The 18,648-nt window shown below is 38.2% G+C and overlaps 2 protein-coding genes across 4 annotated transcripts in view; one reads left to right on the top strand and one right to left on the bottom strand.

Moving 5' to 3' along the window:
• Window positions 1-2,164, top strand: part of rnf5 (ring finger protein 5) — an 11,559-nt gene extending 9,395 nt beyond the window's left edge. Inside the window, exon 6 of the mRNA XM_005748672.2 lies at window positions 249-2,164. Within this exon, the coding sequence (XP_005748729.1) occupies window positions 249-367 (119 nt within the window). The 3' untranslated portion in view covers window positions 368-2,164. The remainder of the gene's footprint in view (window positions 1-248) is intronic.
• Window positions 2,165-4,182: 2,018 nt separating this feature from the next.
• The window catches only part of slc44a4 (solute carrier family 44 member 4), a 15,981-nt gene continuing 1,515 nt past the window's right edge, over window positions 4,183-18,648 (bottom strand). Inside the window, exons 2-23 of one of the 3 annotated variants that reach the window (XM_005748674.2) lie at window positions 15,755-15,803; window positions 15,407-15,480; window positions 12,951-13,029; window positions 12,751-12,850; window positions 12,525-12,656; window positions 12,018-12,078; window positions 11,748-11,868; window positions 11,657-11,662; window positions 11,091-11,174; window positions 10,277-10,389; window positions 10,006-10,128; window positions 9,065-9,164; window positions 8,772-8,864; window positions 8,547-8,649; window positions 7,860-8,119; window positions 6,800-6,894; window positions 6,566-6,669; window positions 6,333-6,406; window positions 6,101-6,171; window positions 5,080-5,174; window positions 4,905-4,989; window positions 4,183-4,807 (exon numbers count right to left, since the gene is read on the bottom strand). In XM_005748674.2, coding sequence (XP_005748731.1) covers window positions 4,689-4,807; window positions 4,905-4,989; window positions 5,080-5,174; window positions 6,101-6,171; window positions 6,333-6,406; window positions 6,566-6,669; window positions 6,800-6,894; window positions 7,860-8,119; window positions 8,547-8,649; window positions 8,772-8,864; window positions 9,065-9,164; window positions 10,006-10,128; window positions 10,277-10,389; window positions 11,091-11,174; window positions 11,657-11,662; window positions 11,748-11,868; window positions 12,018-12,078; window positions 12,525-12,656; window positions 12,751-12,850; window positions 12,951-13,029; window positions 15,407-15,480; window positions 15,755-15,803 — 2,141 coding nt within the window. In that variant the 3' untranslated portion in view covers window positions 4,183-4,688. Of the gene's footprint in view, window positions 4,808-4,904; window positions 4,990-5,079; window positions 5,175-6,100; window positions 6,172-6,332; window positions 6,407-6,565; window positions 6,670-6,799; window positions 6,895-7,859; window positions 8,120-8,546; window positions 8,650-8,771; window positions 8,865-9,064; window positions 9,165-10,005; window positions 10,129-10,276; window positions 10,390-11,090; window positions 11,175-11,644; window positions 11,663-11,747; window positions 11,869-12,017; window positions 12,079-12,524; window positions 12,657-12,750; window positions 12,851-12,950; window positions 13,030-15,406; window positions 15,481-15,754; window positions 15,804-18,648 lie in introns of all 3 variants that reach the window. The other 2 variants (XM_005748673.2, XM_005748675.2) reach the window with 2 other exon arrangements.

Here is an 18,648-nt window from a genome sequence, read left to right on the forward strand (position 1 = left end):
CCCCCCCAACAAAACTAAAACTCAGATGCCTCAGGCTGTTAAAATAGATCTAGAACGGAGGAGAAAACGACTAAAGACATGTGGGCTCAGAGTCAGTTTGGCACAGGAAACGATCAGAGCAGGAGCAACCTGAAAATTGCTCCAGAACTGGATGCAGTCCAGAGGTGCACAAGGAAAATTCCCCAAGGAACAAACTATAAACACTCACAGCTATACTAACCTTCACAATCCTTCTCCTCTTCCTGTAGATCAGTACGTCGGTGACCACCAGGGCAACGGCAACGGCAACAACGGCAATAACAACTGGCAAGACTCTCTATTCCTGTTCGTCGCCATCTTCTTCTTCTTCTGGCTGCTAAGCGTGTGACGCAGACCTGGTGGCGGACACACAAGTGATTATTGATGTCTGAGAGGGAGGGGCGCATTAAACAAAAAAACAAAACGGCAAACACAACTCGCACACTTAACCCGAGCCACAGACACACACTCGCGTTCCATTTTCTAACCGGAGGGGGTAGAGGGAGGTTTGTGTTTGAGACCATGAATACAGAAGTTTGATTTTTCTCTTCCTCACTATATCAGATCACTTCAGGACACTCGGCCCCACCCCTCTCCTCCACCTGCTCTTTATTTATGCAAGAAGTTCACTGGAAAGTAGTGCAGCGCCTGTCCCCCAAGGCGAGTAAGCCCTCCCAGTGTGCACACAGCTGTAGATGGATGCACAGAGAGCATAAAGAGGCAGTATTACATGATCAGGGTGAGCTACGTCGCGAGATCTTATTCGTCTTTTGGTGTCCAGTGTTGCAGAAGAAGAAAGCTGGGTGGAGCAGTCTTTAGGAAAGTGGGTTTTCCTGAAGCACAGAGAGGAAGGGTGTGAGAGGGGTTAGAATACAGGGAGGAGACGTTCTCGTAGAATTGGCGACAGACAGAAGCAGCCCTGTGGGATGCTTTTGTGTTTTGTTGGTTTTTTTCTTCTTCTTCTAAACATTTGTCTTAACAAAAACTGCCTTCGCACTGTGAAGCTGTCTGTAGTCGGAGCTGCCCTACACCTCGGGGCGCGTGCCGTTGTCGGACCACTTGTTCCTTGTAGTTCCCTGCGTGTTTGGGGGAAAATGGGCCGGTTAGGTTGTTTTTCATGCCCACATCAGCTACTTTAAAGAGTGTGAGGTGCACGGTTAACAAAAGGGGGCAGAATAAATCAATATGCAGGATTGAAAAGCAGCAGTTTGGTCTCCTCACACATGATTTAAAAAAAAAAAAAAAAAAAAACAGATCTAAATTACGTCCTTTGATTTCTCCTGACTGTATGTGGCTGAGTGCGTGTGTATACATTCTGTATTTGTACATATGGATATTGTAAATGCTGTTTTTATGTATTTCTGACTGGAGGACCAGCCGTGGAGAGCAAAAGAGAACAAGATGTGGGTCTTGAGATGCTTCTTGCTTTTCGGAGCTCGTTTGATTTAAAAAGTTAATAATCCCCCTCCTGAGAAAGCAGAATTTTGTTGCCCCGCTAATGTGATGATTTGACGAGGCTTGTAGTTCTTTTGACTGTACAGCAGAGTAACTGACACAAATTCATTTTAATGTGTTTAAAAATGTGAAGTGCAAAGTGTTAAGTGACCCCTGAGGTTTTTTTTTTGTGGTTTTTTTTGTTTTGTTTTGGTTTTTTTTTGTGTTTTTTCTTCTTGAATATTCTAGTCAAACATGGGCCAAAATAAACGAATCGGAGTCATAGCGCTTTATGCTTCATGTTTTCCCACATCAGAATCTCCCACAGTTATGCAGAAATCAACTGCACTCAAGTGTGAGTTACTAGGAGTATGATGAGCACTTGTTCCTCTTATATTTTTTCCCCTCTTTAGAAACACTTCACACTGAAAGGCTTCTTGTAACTTTATAGCACGCGGTGAGCTCTGCCTGGGAATCCAGAATGACTCAAGCCGAGCTCCGCTGATTTGCATCCAGGTCTTTAGCACTTCAACAATCATATCGGGGTCAGAAATGAATGCGGGTCCTCTATAGTTGCCCAGGGCTCATCCTCTCTCAATACTTGATGTTGTGAGGCTTATGTGACACTAAAACGAGTGATGGAAGTCTTTGGAGAAACATGGAGACGTAGTGCAAAACCAAAAATGAACTAAGATTAAAACATGGTCTCGTTCTGTGTTGTCTTTTTTTTTATTTATTTATTTTTTATTTTATTGAAGTGGGCAATTAAACAACTGAGTTAACTTACAGAAAATGATCAAGTTATTTATTGAAAGCTTCTCAGATGTGATCATTTGCTACATTAAAAGCTGACCTGTTGTGATTTTTCATTATTTTTCTGTCATATTTATGCAGTCAGAGGTAAAATGGGTGTTGTGCTAAAAACTGGGACTTTTACTTTGTAACAGGAATGCTGTTTGTGGCTTAATATCATTCACAAGGGATTCATTTGACATGTTTCACATATTATAGGCCAGGGGTCCCCAATCCCAGTCCACGAGGGCCGGTGTCCCTGCAGGTTTTAGATGTGTCCTTGATCCAACACAGCTGATTTAAATGGATAAATTACCTTCTCAACATGTCCTGAAGTTCTCCAGAGGCCTGGTAATGAACTAATCATGGGATTCAGGCGTGTTGACCCAGGGTGAGATCTAAAACCTGCAGGGACACCTGCAGCTCCTAGTCATGTCATGCATGCCAGTGCCTTGTGATTAATATTAATAGAATACGATGTTTTCACATTTGCAAAGCTCAATTCAAACTGGATAAACATTACAATGTTACATTCAAGAGCAGCTTAATTAACTGGATGAGCTATTGTAGTTTCTAAGAGTAATTTGAAGTAAATAATCGGAGATTTCAATCTAATCTACACATTTTAGGGTGGAGCTTTTAGTTGGATGAGATAAGAAACATGCACAACATTATTTTAGTCTCCTAAGAGTTCAACTGATCATCAAGCACTTAACCTTCCTCTTGTGTTAGGGTAACAATTAGAAGAAACAATTAAATCCTTAGACAAAGCCTATGTTTTCTCCCAGGAACAGGAAATGCTGAGCTTAATACACAAGGCAAAACTAAAATCAAATGAAATTATTGATTTAAAACAAACCAAAAAAAGAAAGAAACAGAACTCGATTGTTAGGACAAAGACTGCACTTGCCAAATTTTGAACATGGGAACAAATCAGGTTGATTTCTAGCTAACCAGTTAAAAAAAGAAAACCCATATGTGCTAAAAACACAGTACTGGAGCCTGAAAGAATAAACAAAACTTTCAGGGACTTTTATTCAGACTGGAAAATTAAATATTCATAAAATATATTTAATGAAAATAATTGAAGAATAAAATAATTCTAGGTAAAACTATGTAAAAATAGAGATTTCAGTGCTACCATTCAGTAGCTGAAACATCAAATGACACGTATGCTTTAAAAGCATTAATATTGGCTCATCTATGACAGCATGGTGGGAGTTTTTAAAAATCTTCAGTCTTCATTAATCCCATGCATACACCCATCTGGAACAACCCTGAAGCCTGACAAGACAATAACATGATAAACTTCCTAGATTGCAGTTGTAAAGGAATTAAAATGCTCCAAACATATATTTAGAAATAGACTTCATTCCATCTGACAGATTAGAATTACAATAAGGGATTAATGTGAATAGATTTTTAGACAATCATCAAATTAATTCTACAGTGAAAAATTTTTTAAGCCTAATCAGGTCAAATTATAAACACTATCAATTGTGGTGCTATCCATAATCTCAAAACCCCCAAACTACTGACTACAATATACAAGGCACTCTCCAAAATCAGATCAGTGAATAAATCAATATCTCTTCCTATTGTGAAAGGGGCAGATTTATCGGTCAGCTCTAAACTGGTCTCGTCTCAGATATGTTGAAAAAGCTCTAAAATGACTAGAAACCCCAATCTACAATTCATGCAGTACAATCCTGCAGAGTGCACTATACAAGGCCAATGTGAGATGGGTTTTACCCGAAAATCCTAATGAAGTTCTAATAAAATACAACTATCATGTGGACCATATAGCGAATACCGTAATATTTTACTTGTGAAAGTAAAAAAGGTGATTCTGATAGTAAATATGAAACTGAACTCAGAGGTAGGAAAAAATGGCTCTAAAACGATGAGAATCCACACAGAAGCTGCTGGAGGCAGATGTTCATATTTACAACTTTATTCTTTTACAATTAATTAACAATATTGTGAACATAAAAATGTATAAAAACTTTACCAATCTCAAAATATATAAGAGCATTTTTAGAAATTAGCTTAAATGTTTCTCTAGAATTCAAGTTGTACATTGAGTCTTAACTTTCAACTGACATTCAAAACTGTAACAACCAATCAACCAGCAGGAGGATTAAATGCTGCTAAAGCAAAGAAAGATCACCTTACAGAAAAGTGCTAATGAAAAACAAATGAACAGATGAATAGATTTGCATTACTTGGAATCTCTCGGTCCTTTTATATGTACAGTCATTAATACTAAATATAAATGTTAAAACAAAAAGCAAGCTATTAAAAAGTGCTAAATTGCAGAGTAATTTTGTTAAACCTAGCTAATGATATCTAAAAGTGAAGAGATACAAAGAAAGACATCCTGAATGTGTGTGACAGTTTTGTGTGGTTTCATATACATATGCAGAAAACCCCAACAAATATCTTCAGTCCTTAGCTTTCTGCTTTTTTTGAATCTTGTTGGATTTATTGAGGATTTTCATGAGGCCTTTAGACATGAAGTACGGCCTCTCTGCAGATCCATCATTACGCTCCAGGTCTTCCACTGTGGGTGAGACAGGAAGACGAGTGTGAGCAATGCGCTGCTCGCTTATGTGGAAATAATGTGATCAAACATTATTCAGTAAATTGTATTTACTCACAGAAGCAGAGGAAGAGTGTGTCCACACACATGTTATACACGCTGAAAAATCCGTGTGCTATGAGGTAGCTACCCAACGCCACCGTCTACAGGAACAAAGGAAAAAAATAAATCAATGACGAATCCCTGAAAAATGGAAACAAGGACAACTATCCTAAAAAAAGAGATTAGCTCACAATTATTGGCATCCAGTAGTAGTTGAGGTTTTCGGAACGGAAGCTGGAGCCCGGCAGCTTAATTCGTCCAGAGAAGAAAAAGAAAGACAAAACACCTGGAAAGGAGATTCAGACTTCAGAACCTATTCTTTCAGACAAACTGAGATATTAGAGTTTAATCAGCAGTGACCAAATGCTGCTGAGATGCTTTCATCATTTTCAGGGTTTCTTTTGTACTTTCTAATTTAGCATTTATCACTTTTTTTAATGATTGAATGTAAACTATTGCAGCTTTGTATATATTTTAGTTGTACTTTTTCTTTTTCTTTAAATTGATTGTTTGAACTTCCTGTGTTTTAGCACTCCCCTTAAAGCACTAATTGTTTTAACATGCAGCTAAAAACAACTGAAACAGATTCTGTTTGGCAGGAACTCAACTAGAAACTGAACTTTTCCAGTTTCCACTTATTTAACTTCAAAGTTCAATCATACTCCAATGAGAGATGACTGGTGATTTAAATGAGAGTGTCTCAGAGTCAGTCACAGTGATCAACCCACAGGGCGTTCCCGTCTCACCCTGGGTGCACATCGTGTGCGTGTCTGTGACATTTCGTCCCTGGCAGCTTCCAAACACACTGGCAGTGTTTCTGCCTTGTGCACTCTTTACCAGCTCTATGCACAGCATAGAGCTGATTTGTTTTTTTAATCTCATAAATTTGCCTCTCCACCATGTTTGCGGATGTAGCTTGCAGCTGTTTTGAGTTTTCTCTGATGCTTCCACTGCACTCACCAGCACACAGCACAAAGACCATTTATCAACTTGTTGACAATTGTAACAGCTTAAAAGGCAGACGAGTTTGGACCAGGCCAGACTCGTCTAGTTCCTTTATAAATATAAATTGGAACATCTCCCCAACAGATTAAAAATCAATCTACAAATTTAATTGAAAATATTCTAAAATAACATAAAACCTGCTACAGAGTATTTTTACAAAAAACCCCACAGTGACAGATTTGCTAGATGAATCAATGTCATCCTTACCTACACCTCCAACCACCATCAGCTTCCCAAAGAACAGCAGCAGGTCTGTGACTTTATCGAGCACCACAACCCTGAGAGCACAAGCAGGACAGGACGGAGAAACACGACACTAAATCACTCAGTCTCTCAAACATGTGCAAATACATTCATGTTCTGTACAAGCATTACAGGAACTGTAAGCATGAAGTACTAAGCACAGACCCTTTACTGTGGAAATAACTACAACACAAACCTTATCACATTTCTCATGAGCAGCTGAAAAGCATTTTTGGCTGAGACACAGAAGTTTTTCCCATAAATGGCAATCTGACAAAAAAAAAGAAAAAAAAAAGTGGTTTTCAGACTCCAGTGAAATACTGGATAAATTATGTAAAGATAGTAAAACAAATTTTATCATGTTTAGAGTAGAAAAAGAAACGCTTATAGTTAATATCAAAGGCTGTTTTTCACATGATGTCCTCTCACCATGATGTAAGCGTTCCTGTTGATGAACTTGATGAACTTCTCCAGACACCACAAGCAGCACTTCAGGCAGCACAATATAAAACGCACACAACTGTTCTGCGACCCTGGAGACGACAAGTCAGGGAAAATTCTTAGTGTCTTAGTATATAAACATCTTTGACCACCTAGTTATTTCAAAATATACTTTTACTCGTATCCTGTGGCAGTGACATCTGAGAATATTATCACTCTTACCTCTTGTTTTCTGGTCAATGTACTCCAGGATCAACCTCATGATCTGAACCAGGGTCAGGATCAAAGCACCAAATGCCAACGAGCCCAAATGGTACCTTGAAAAATCATTACATGTTGTATTCTTAGCCAGTTTAAAAGATATATGTAGATTCCACGTGTAAAAACTAAACTAATACTGAACTGCCTAAAACTGGCAACGACAATTAAACAGACACTTCTGTTTTTACAAAGACATATGTGAAAATCTTCTTTAGCTCCTTCGCTCTGTGGTAAGATTTTAGGTCCAGTTGTTAGTTTCGTAAATACAACATCAAGTCCATTTTGTAAATTGGGATCATTTTTAGAGTCAGGAAGGAGTATTACTTAGGATATGGCCAATGGTTAGCAATGAATGGGGTGTCCCTCAGTTTCTCAGTCTGATCAGCCTCATGACATCTGGTTTCAAAACACTAAGATTACAGCGCTCAAGTCAAGGCTTCAAAACAGGACATGAAAAATCAGTGGCTGGCATTATGTTGGCATGTCCATCTTTTATACTGACATGTGTCTACTGTCTACTGAATGCAACGTGCTGAAGAATGAATGATGAAATAGCAGCATTGATAATGTAGTTCTTTTTTTTTAAGAAGAACAAAACTTATGTGGGACATCATGTCAGGAAATATTAGATTAGCTGTGTACAGCAGACAATTTACAAACCAGAGTTAAAATAAAAAATAGAGATGTGGCTAGTGTAATTGCTGCGGTCGGCCTGTACTAAGAATCACCCTCTACTTGAAGACTTTGACTTCTAGGTAAAAACGTTTGACAAGTTACAGAACATAAAACAAAGTTACGTTCACAGTCATCCGCGGCAGCTTAATGGAAAAATAATCCACGTTTCTAATATTTCTTCAGCCCCCCCAATTATAAATTATGAAAATATTAGGCTTTGTGTGCGTTATCCTCTGAAACATACTGTAATCATATAAAAAGAATTGGGTCTCAAAATGGCACCTCTGGGTCATTTACTCTTTACTCATTCATTGTTGCAGGATGTGGTAGTTGCTCATTAACCTACCTGAGTGAGCGTATAAAACCTCCAAAGAGAGGGAACATGGGGATGCCAGACGGTTTTTCGAAAGCCCAGTAGTAGGAGGCGAAAGCTCCAGCCAGTGTGCACTGTCCAAGAGCAATGACAAAGTTGACACACCAGAGAAAAGCCACCACGTTGTAGATGTGCAGGTACTGGAGGTTCTTCCGGAAGGTGTCCGTGCTATTGTAGTTGATGAAGATGCAGCTGGCTGAGGGGCAGTTCGGGTAATCCGATGAGGTGAAGTTCTGCGAGGAGAACAAGAAAGTAGCAGTGATGGCGTATGAAATGGTTGTGCATGTATTTGCCAAAAGGCTACCAAAAACAAACAAACAAACAAACAGTAAACCAATTATTAACCAATTAAACAATCGTTTTAAATCCTCTTTAATCCTGAATGACAAGACTATCAATCATCATATCACAACACTTTGCTCCAAGACCGTGAGGTAAAACTTCAGCTATCAGGTCCCTTTGCTATGGAGCAAGGTCCCAGTTTGAATTCACAAAACATACCTCTCTATTTTTAAGATAAAAAAAATCAAAACTTTCAGCCTTATTATGAAGATTATAGTTGGGGCTGGATCAGGTGACCCTGAATTGAATTACAGTTAATTATCTCCTAGACAAGTCAAGGAAAAAAAATTCTTGGAAATTAATCCCCAGTAGGCTCACCAGAGGGTCACAGTTCTTGGTGCCATCGATACTACTACAGTCGTTCATGGTGGAGTTCAGAGCCACCACTTTGTAGGTGGGACTTCCTGAAGTAGCCAAATATCTGCATCCATTTGTTTAAGAAAAGAACTGAAAGCGTTTATCAAATATCATCTATATATTACAAACCATAGTGTAGCCTGAGAATAACATGTACACACATGCAAACATAACAATAATGGATACAAAGCAGTAGCTCCCCAGTAAGCCACACACACCACCAGGAGAACAAAGGTGACCACAGGGTACAGCAGAGTGGACATCATGTAGCTGATAGCTCTGCAGAATATCAACACACATCATGAGGTCATGCCAAGGTTTTGTGACATTTTCACAATAAGATAAAAACGCACTGTTACTTTTATTGTGATAAGTAAAACTAATAGAGTCCCTTTTAAGATTAAGAATTGAATTATTCACATCACATTTGTTAAAAGCGAGCCAGTCCTGTGGATGATTTTTCGTTTTGTTTAACCTACTTGCTGGACTCCTGGATGAGGGCGATGGCAATGAGGATTCTTGTGCGTAAGAAGATGAGGGTCAGCAGAAGGATCCCCTCAACTATGCATAAAATTATCACTGAGGAGCAGAATAACAAGAGTCACAAAAAGGAACAAGCCCACAACCAACTGCTACACACCACAATCATACACACAGATATTAGCCCACATGTGTTCTCCCTGTTACTTTACTTGTAATGTACTTTATTTGTTCTGATCTTTTAACATGCCTAGCTTTGAACTTTTATATACCTATGTACCTTACTCATGTATGTGTATGTGTGTATACTTGTTTTGTATATTTTACTGTGTGTAACTACTGCCGAATAAACTGTGGCCTTTAGCACAGACACACAAAAGAATTCATCTTTTAACAATCAACATTAAGCTACCAATGCTTAATGTGTCAGTGTAAAACAAAGAAAACTATAACCCCCAAACCAAAGGATATTTGTGTTACTGAATCTGTTTTACAATGTCATTATTCAAGAGGTGCTGTAAACATGACATGCAATTCCTGCAAGCCAACAGTGGTTTTATTGCATTTATTTTTAGATATACTGATTTCAGTACACACATAATGTGCCAATAATGTCCTTGTTTATTTAGATTTTATACCTCTCTTTTCCTCTGTACTCTTACTTGTAAAATACCACAGAATAGCTGCTGTGCATAAACTCTGTCAAAATGGCCATATAAAGAAAAGCACTTTCTTTCTAGTGTAAATGCATAATTTCCAGTTCTAGATTAATTTATTTACTTTTATATCCAACACTTGACCCAATTAGCTTATTAATGCACCCACAACTTGCTCGCTCTCAACCTCTGAGAACATTACAAAGACGAGACAGAGAAATATTTGGTGACATTTGAACAGCACAGCAAAGGTTAGAACTAAATAGCATTTTAATGACACTCACAGAATGCCAGCCAAGTCTCTTGGACTTCTAGATAACTCTGGAAATTTGTGGTGAATCCAATTGTAGTGATGGTAGCAGAGTTTTGTTTGTAGTTTATATATTCCCAGGCGCAGTGCCATATTCCTGAAAAAAGAAAAAAGAAAAAAATTGTTTTGTTTTTTTTAACTTCACTTTGTATTTCAACAAATAAAATAACTAGGTCCTCTTTATATCCAGACATCACTGCACCTCTGTGTGCCTGATTTAAAAACTATTCCAGGTGTGTATTTACCATAAGCTCCAGCAGCCAACACTCCAATGATGAGGACCCACACCATGACTGGAGCGGTAAACCTCAACAGCAACAGGAACAACAGACTGACAAGCATGGCTATCACCAAACCACTGAGACAGGACAAGTGGACAGGATGGAGGGACAGTTAGGACATTTATAAGAAATTAAAGCAACAATTTTAAGGTAAAAAGAAAGCCGTGAGAAAGATGTAAACTATATTAAGAACACATATCCAACTTAATGTAATCTCATACAAAGCCTCTGCCACAACTTCTACTGGTACCATTTACTTTTTTGCTGACACTGTCAATAAGGTAATATTTTATATTTGCTCCTGAAGCAATTGTGAGGGCAGTAGTGTATTTGCAATACACTGAAATCATTAACCTACATGACAAAAAGAAAATGCATAGATTATGTAAAAGCAGAATTCATGTCATGTTTCTAATTGAATTACACTGTGCAGGTGTTCCCCGTGAAGAGGATGTAAGTGTATGCTGATAACCACATGCTTTAAACAATAACTTGGTACCTTTTTGATAGCAAACAGATCATCTGAACTCACTGACAAGTATATTAATATACAGTAATCATTTATTTTTATATTAAAAATAATAATTGAAAGTGATTGTATTCTGTTAGTTTTCTTATTAAGACAGAGCACCTGATACAGCATTTTAGATATTAAGTTGACACTACTACTTTGTGTTAAGGCTTATTCGATATCATCAAAACTTCATTACAAAATCTGACTTCTATCTGTACATCAGCAGGTGGCAGTGTGCAATGCTGGTTCAGCAGGGAAACTCACAGGATGATCCACGGCCATGACGATGCAAAATCTGCAAAGATTCGGGTGGCGATGTCCTTAGCGTTAAAGCTGTTGATAATGCCCCTAACGAAGACAAAACAGGACAAGATGTGATGGTGGCACTTTTGCTTTTAAATAGTAAAAAGTCATTATCAGATAAAACAAATACTACAAATGAAAAAAACAAATAAACAAAAAAAACAAAACAACGAACAACAGCATTTAAAACCCATTTCTAAAAGTGGTACGGGGGTAATTAAAAGGTGCGTAAAAAGATCATCATGCAGCCAACAGTGACCATTTTTATATAATTATGTTCTACATGTCTAATGTGACACTAATAAAGCTGGGAAGTCATAGAAACCAGAAATAACCCAAGATATTCAGCATAGGCAGACAGAGAGTGTAAGACAACTACTCATTAATGCTTTAGGGCTGCAAATCCCAAGACAGTGCGTCACATGAAATCTAAGGCCGCTGTGTATAAGTGAGTTAAACGCAGCAACAAGAGCAACTAGAACTAGCTGCTACGCTACGGCTAAACAGAGACTCACAAAACCACCAACCCTGTGCTGTTGATAAGGAGGAAAAAGACACAAGATTATTAAAGTCTGTGGGTTCATTTAGATTCATAGTCATCTTGATAATGTCTATTACCCAGTGCCATTTTTGATGAGGGCAACAGTGTCATTCACTGAGGCAGGCAAGCCTGGAACATTCGCAAAGTATAAAGGTATGTTCCCCAAGGCTGTGATATCAGGAAAACATCTCCCCAGCACTAACCACACAGAACAAAAAAGGAAAATAAAATTAACCATAAATATGGAGTTAGAATGTTTTTTAGATCTCTATACACAAGGTACTGTACTGTGTATTGAACATACAAGGAAATTTAAATGAAAGTAGTAATATGAATTTGTTACTGACCAGGGGTTGTAGGTATGAGCATGAAAGGACACCGCTCCTTTTGTACAATCTCACTAACACTCTGAAAAACATGTTTAACAATCAAGTTTTGGCCAAAAAATAAATATTGCATACATAGAATACATAAAAATAGAGACAGCCACCAGTGCTAGCCCTGCCTCCTAGACTGCAGCTATGGCATAAATCTGAAACCTCTATGCAACATCTTCTATCAGTTAATGCAAGTTATTTTAAGATTTTCTGACACTGACTTTGAGGTCAAGGTCACCGAGATTTGAACTCGTCCAAGATTTTTAATAGATCTGATTTCCTAGGATATTGTACAAAAAACATGACCTCTGACCTTGACTTTAAGCATCGAGGTCACTAATATTCAAACTTTACTGAGATTTGAAAGTCTCAAGTTTCCCTGTTCTCGAGTTATGATCTTCACAAAGTTGGCTGTTCACGCCGCCAGCCCAGTAGCGTGACAAGAATACTTTCTTTTAAACACCATTTGTAGCTTACCAAGTTAGAACTGTTGAGGTTAAGAGATGGCACGCAGTAATTTGGATTGAAAACGTTTGCAGGTTTTTCACCTGGAAGGTACGACTGTATCTTCACGGCCCAGAAGTCAGAGGGACATTCTTTCACACACACCTATGGGTAATGAAAAAAATAGGAATATTTATGCAGCACGGAGAGGAAAGTAAAGAGTTTGAACAGGAAGGGCAACTGCAGCAGCTGTGTGTACCTGCGTGGTTGGACACTGGAAACCATTGAGAACACTTGCCATCACATTGACAGACGTTGCACATTTGAGAATGTCAAAGTAAAGCAAGTTGGGTCGGTCTCTGAAAGACATGAATAAAGTTTTTATTTCATATTATATTATTAAGCGTGTATATATTTTCTATATTTAAATAAAATGACTCTAAACAATGGTTAAATTACTTATTTGGCCCAACTCCACAGAACCAGCCAGTTGAGTTTCTTGCGTAAAGAATATCTCTTGGATCGCCATAGATCCAAGCTGACAGAGGGGAGAAAAAAAAAGCACAAATTAATACTCAGAAAGAAACTAAAAGCCAATCGTGTAAATGTTTGACCCAATCCATCTTGTTCAATGTGTTGCTTGCAGATTTCTCCCACTATAAATCCACCCTTGTGTGCAGTGCTTTTAATAATCTCAATGGAGGAAATAGATTTGGGAAATACTAGCCATTGAACACACAAATAAGGTCACTTCATGACCCATCAGGCCGCTGTGTTTGCTCTAGATAACAGATGGCCCTGAGTGTTGGAATGAGTTTGATGACAGAGCAATAAAAAGCTGCTGACTGGAACTATATGAAAAACATAGCTGTTCATAGTAACAATAGAAACTAAACAACTGAAAGAAACAACAAGTGTAATCCTTTACATCATGTAATCTACTTGGCATTTATAAATCAAGAGCTGTAAATCTCTGCCATTAAATGAATCTTCTGGTTTGACAAGAGGGAAAAACAGTTAACACAAATTGGTCTAAATGCAACAAAATTCATGAACGATGAATGATTCTAAAAACCAGTAGTTTCTGTGAAGTCAGAAAGTTAAATAGTGACTTGATGGGTTACATATTGTTATAGCCTGCTGTATAGAGGCAGGCTTGCTCTTCCACCCTACCTAGTTCTTTATATCAACTACATAGTAGCTTCATACGAAAAACACGGACACATGACTAATTAGACCTTAGAGGGGTTTACCTCTGACAAACATCTGGCAGACAGTCTTGACAGTTTTTACCTTCGTTTTGAGAACTTTGACTGTTCTAGGCAGACCAGCACACTGAGGGAAAAGACTATCACTCCCCCATCAATTTGTATTGATGAGAGGGGGTAGCTAATCTTTTTAGAAACACTAAAAGCAAGAGTCCTGGACCTGACAACATCTGTGGACAGGTACTGAGAACTTGTGCTGATCAGCTGAGTGGGATTTTTCACCATATCTTCTCACTTTCTTCAGAGCTACAGACAGTACGTAAGATTTGGAAACATGCCATCATTGTTCCTGTTGCTAAGGGCAGTTCTCCTAAGGTACTGAATGATTTTAGGCCTGTGGCTCTGACTTATTTAGTGATGAAGTTATTTGAGAAGATAATTAAGATGGAGATTTTAATGCATGTTGAACACCATCTTGACCCCTTCCAGTTCGTCTATAGAGCAGGGAGAGGTGTGGAGGATGCTGCTGTCACACTCCTGCATCTCTTGTATAAGCATCTTGAGGCCCCCACACCCATGCAAGATTATTATTTGCTGACTTTTCATCAGCATTCAATACAATTCAACCCTTCTTACTTGCTGACAGGCTTTACAATTATTTCAAGCTTGACACTAGTCTGGTCGGCTGGGTGACAGACTTTCTGACTAATAGGTCACAATGCGTGAGGGTGAATCATGTATTTTCTGATGTGCTCTCCTCCTCTACTGGATCACCCCAGGGTTGCTGCCTCTCTCCCCTACTGTTCATTCTGTACACGAATGAGTGTCGCAGCAATTTCACGAACAGACATATCCTGAAGTTTGCTGACGACACAGTGATCGTCAGTCTTCTAGTGGGGGACGAGTCAGGCCATGGACAGGTTGTAGATGATTTTGTGAATTGGTGTGATGAGTCCTTCCTTTCACTTAATGTGTCAAAAACTAAAGACATGATTATTGATTTTAGGAAGTCCTCTTATAGCTCATCACCCACTATCATTAAATCTGCCGATATTGGGATAGTTGAGAGTTATAAATATCTAGGTGTGGTACTTGACCATAAACTGTGTTTTGAATCTCATGCTGATGCCACTACTAAAAAAAAAAGTTCAACAAAGACTGTTCTTTTTAAGGAAAATGAGATCATTTAATGTCTCATCTGAGATGTTGTTATTGTTTTATAGAAGTTGTGTTCGAATCTGTGATGTCTTTTTGTATCGCTGCCTGGTTTGGTAACCTGACGGTGAAGAATAAGAATCGGTTGGGACTTCTGGTAAAAACTGCTAGCAAAATTTCAGGGCGCTGGCAAGATGGACTTTTGGCCATTTACAATAGAAATGTGCTTAGAAAGGCTCATTCTATTATGAGTTGTTTGAACCATCCACTTCACAGTGAGTTTGAGTTGTTGCCTTCCGGCCGCCGTTTTAGAGTACCTGTGAGGAAGACTAAAAGACTCCAGGTCTCTTTTATCCCCACTGCATCTTGTCTCCTCAATGGCAAATAACTGTCCTAGGACTTTCTTTCACTATTATTGTCATTATTATTTTATAGTATTTATAGTATTTTATAGTATATAGCAGCAATGAGTATGAAGTGAAAAACATGAGGACATATGAAAACACAGTTGGGCACATAATGCCTGTGCTGGCAGGGTTGGGTTTCTCTTACCTAAAACTCCAACTACTATGTAGCCAATGATGACCAGCAGGAAGAGAATACAGCAGATTATATCTGTACACCCTCTGTGTAAAAAAAAAAAAAGAAAAAAAAAGGAAAAGAAAAGAAAAGAAAAAGAAAGTGAGATAGTATTAAGTAAAGTGAACAGGGTAAGCTTTGCATGGGTTTTTGATTTTGTTAAATGTGTCTTCATTAAATGTGATAAATGTGTCTTCCTGGGCCAAAAGAAAACACACACACACACACACTACACCAGGAACCACATAGCTGGACAGAGGACAGGAGGGTTAAAATGTAAGAATTTCACCACCTATCCAGTGAGCTTTGAGTCAGGCTTACCTATTCTTTACAGGTCCTTTGAAATTATGGTCAAACTGCGCTGGTTGTCCTGGGAAAGGCAAACATTCGCCATTAATCAACAACTTCCTTATTTGTGAACAGATGATCAAGGACACATTAGCAGTTTCTTACACATTTTTGAACTGCTGATTTAATGTATAACTGTGCAACAATGGACAAGGTGCAGTTATTAAAACAGGCCTTTTTGGATAAAGACATTTTGACCATTGCCATCTTTCAACCTGGTTATACTGGAGTTTTATTTAGCCAGTTCCTGAAATATTTCTTATAGTTAGATTTGCTTAACTTTAAAAAACAGGCACCCTCTGTTTAAAGTTAATGAATTACTTTTAAGTGAATAAGGAAAACTTTCAGGGACTTGCATTCATATTTTATGGGCTGATTGTTCATAGAGGTGTTGCTGTATAATCACTATGACAGGAATTGAATTACTAGGAAAAAATATGTCGTTGTTGTTTCCTGGAACAGAAAGAGGGACAGTTAGCAGGAACCAACAATGAATACAGTGGACTTACAAATCAAGCGGGTCTGAATATAAAATAAAATGCATATTTTATGTTAGAAAATATATGTTTAATCATACCATAGGGAGTAAAAAAAAATTACTGAGTGAGGCACAGCACTGACAGCAGCAGCTCTCAGGATAATCATTTGTCGACAGTTTTTTTTTTAAATAGAATTTGAATTGAAACAATGAGACTGTCCTGCCTCTACAAAGCAAAGTGTACTAGTTTAATTGCAAAACATGAAACTCAGGAAACTTCTTTGAGATACTTTCAGCTGAAAAAAAAAAATCCATCCACCAAAGTCAGATCTGCATTATCCTGTCGAGCAGGAATAACCCGATAGGACAAGCCACCCTCATATGGTATTAAATACAATGACTAAACGATTTATGGCTTTGTAATCCACGTGTACTTCATATTTGATCATAAGAAAAAGCTGCACTCCTCACTTTATGAAAACTAAAAGCATAAGGTAGCTTAAAAGTTACAACATTTAAAAGTCGTCTCACTGAGTAATTTGAATAGAGCTGAAAGGACAGTGTGTCAACATTGCACATAGTCCCTCAGGCTTTCCGAGAAGGATGCAAATATTACAACAGGATGTATTAACTTCAGGGCCAATCATGTGATTCAAAGCTGGCAATAAGTGGCCATAACAAAAAGCTAAATGTACATTATAGTGTAATCCTTCAAAACAGGAAGGGCTAATAAAATGCCAATTACTGCAACACATAACATCAGAAGGTTTTTCATCTCAGTATTGTTCAGTCATTGAAATATCAGGTGTGTCAAACAAACAATTCATTGAAAAGACTACACTAACGTCCTCCAAATCTCCACTCGAGAAATACTTAGAGAAACGTCAGAGATACAAAATGCTGACAACACAGACAGCTTTTCACTGGTTTGTTTTTCCGTGAGTGTCAGATTTCATCTGCTAGGACGCTGTTGTGTGTTTAGAGTAAATGACAGTCTGCACCTTTAGATGACACACCTCGTAAAAAACTGATGCAAAGCCTTAAACCTTTAAACTTTGAACCTCATACAGGCTGGTATTTTACAGCTTGAATTTGAAAAAATTACAAAGGACCATGAATACAAAAGTTATCGCATGACCCTGTCTTAAGATGAATGAGGCAGATGACAGAACAGACCCAGTCCTTTAAACCCACAGCAATGCAACCAGTTGACTTAACATAGAAGTGGCACAAGGAGACTCTGACACAAAGAAAAACATAGATGTTGCCTAAATTCTTCGGTTTGTCTGTAAAAAGAAATTATGGCTTGGTTAATTGTAGCCGGCAGAGACGGATTTACAACGGGGGTGTTTTTGGGTTTTTTAAATATTCAAATGTTGTGCGAATCCTGGATATCTTGTGATTAAACATTCCAATGGCTACAATAACCGGAGAAAGGTTTTCTTATTAGAACATCAATTTGAAAAAAAAAATGAAAAAAAAAGAAGAAGCTTATTCTCCCACAAAAGAACATGGCTGCAGGATTTAAGTTTGCAAAGTTGTATGTGAACAAATCACAAGAGCTCTAGGACAGTGTCCTTCAGACAGACACAACCATGTCAGCACAAACACCCCATACCAACTGTGTAAAGTCAACCATGAACAAGAGCCAGTTTAGCTCACTGGGATGAGCAGGCGACCATATACTGTACAGCTTGGTTCGAATCCGACCTGTGGAATGAGAGTTGTCTTTGTCAGTGTAGCTACCCTTGGAAAAAATAGGAACCTATTCTAATGAGCATCTAGCCATGTTTTTATTGATATATACTAGAGGTGTCAAAACCCATTATTAAGGGTACTGGGGAAATTGTCAAATGTCGTAGAGTGAAATGCCAAACCTGTCTGACAGGTTAAGCTTGGCTGTGTGTTGCTGTGTAATGTAACAGGACAATGATCCCAAGAACAGCAACAAATCTACAAACTCCAACTCACTATCAGACAGCTGACACCAAAATCATTTTATTTAACTCAGTCGTTTTATAAATGTGTTAAGAATGTAAAATAAAGCCTATGTGCGATTCTCCTGTCTCCTACATTAGCTTTATTAACAGAGTTATGTTCTAACATTGGTTCACCTGTTGAACCAGGCAGGCTTAACAAGTTTTGTGGCCAACGATTTGCAATAAGGAACATCTTTCTCAACACTGTCTAAACTTTCTTAACCGAGACCAAAGTGCAACAGCTCCAAAAAAGGGAGCAAACAAATCTCTCACTAATGAATCAGGAAGTGTCCAAAGCCCTGAAAATGATTTCTACTTCCTTGTGAAGCCAATCAGAGCAACAAAGAATAGCTTTAAAGCGGAATCATCATTAGACCACTCATCTGAATTGACACACACACACACACACA

This window comes from Pundamilia nyererei, unplaced genomic scaffold (genome assembly GCF_000239375.1).
Source record: "Pundamilia nyererei isolate P.nyererei 1_Seehausen unplaced genomic scaffold, PunNye1.0 scaffold00226, whole genome shotgun sequence".
Classification (NCBI taxonomy): Eukaryota; Metazoa; Chordata; class Actinopteri; order Cichliformes; family Cichlidae; genus Pundamilia; species Pundamilia nyererei.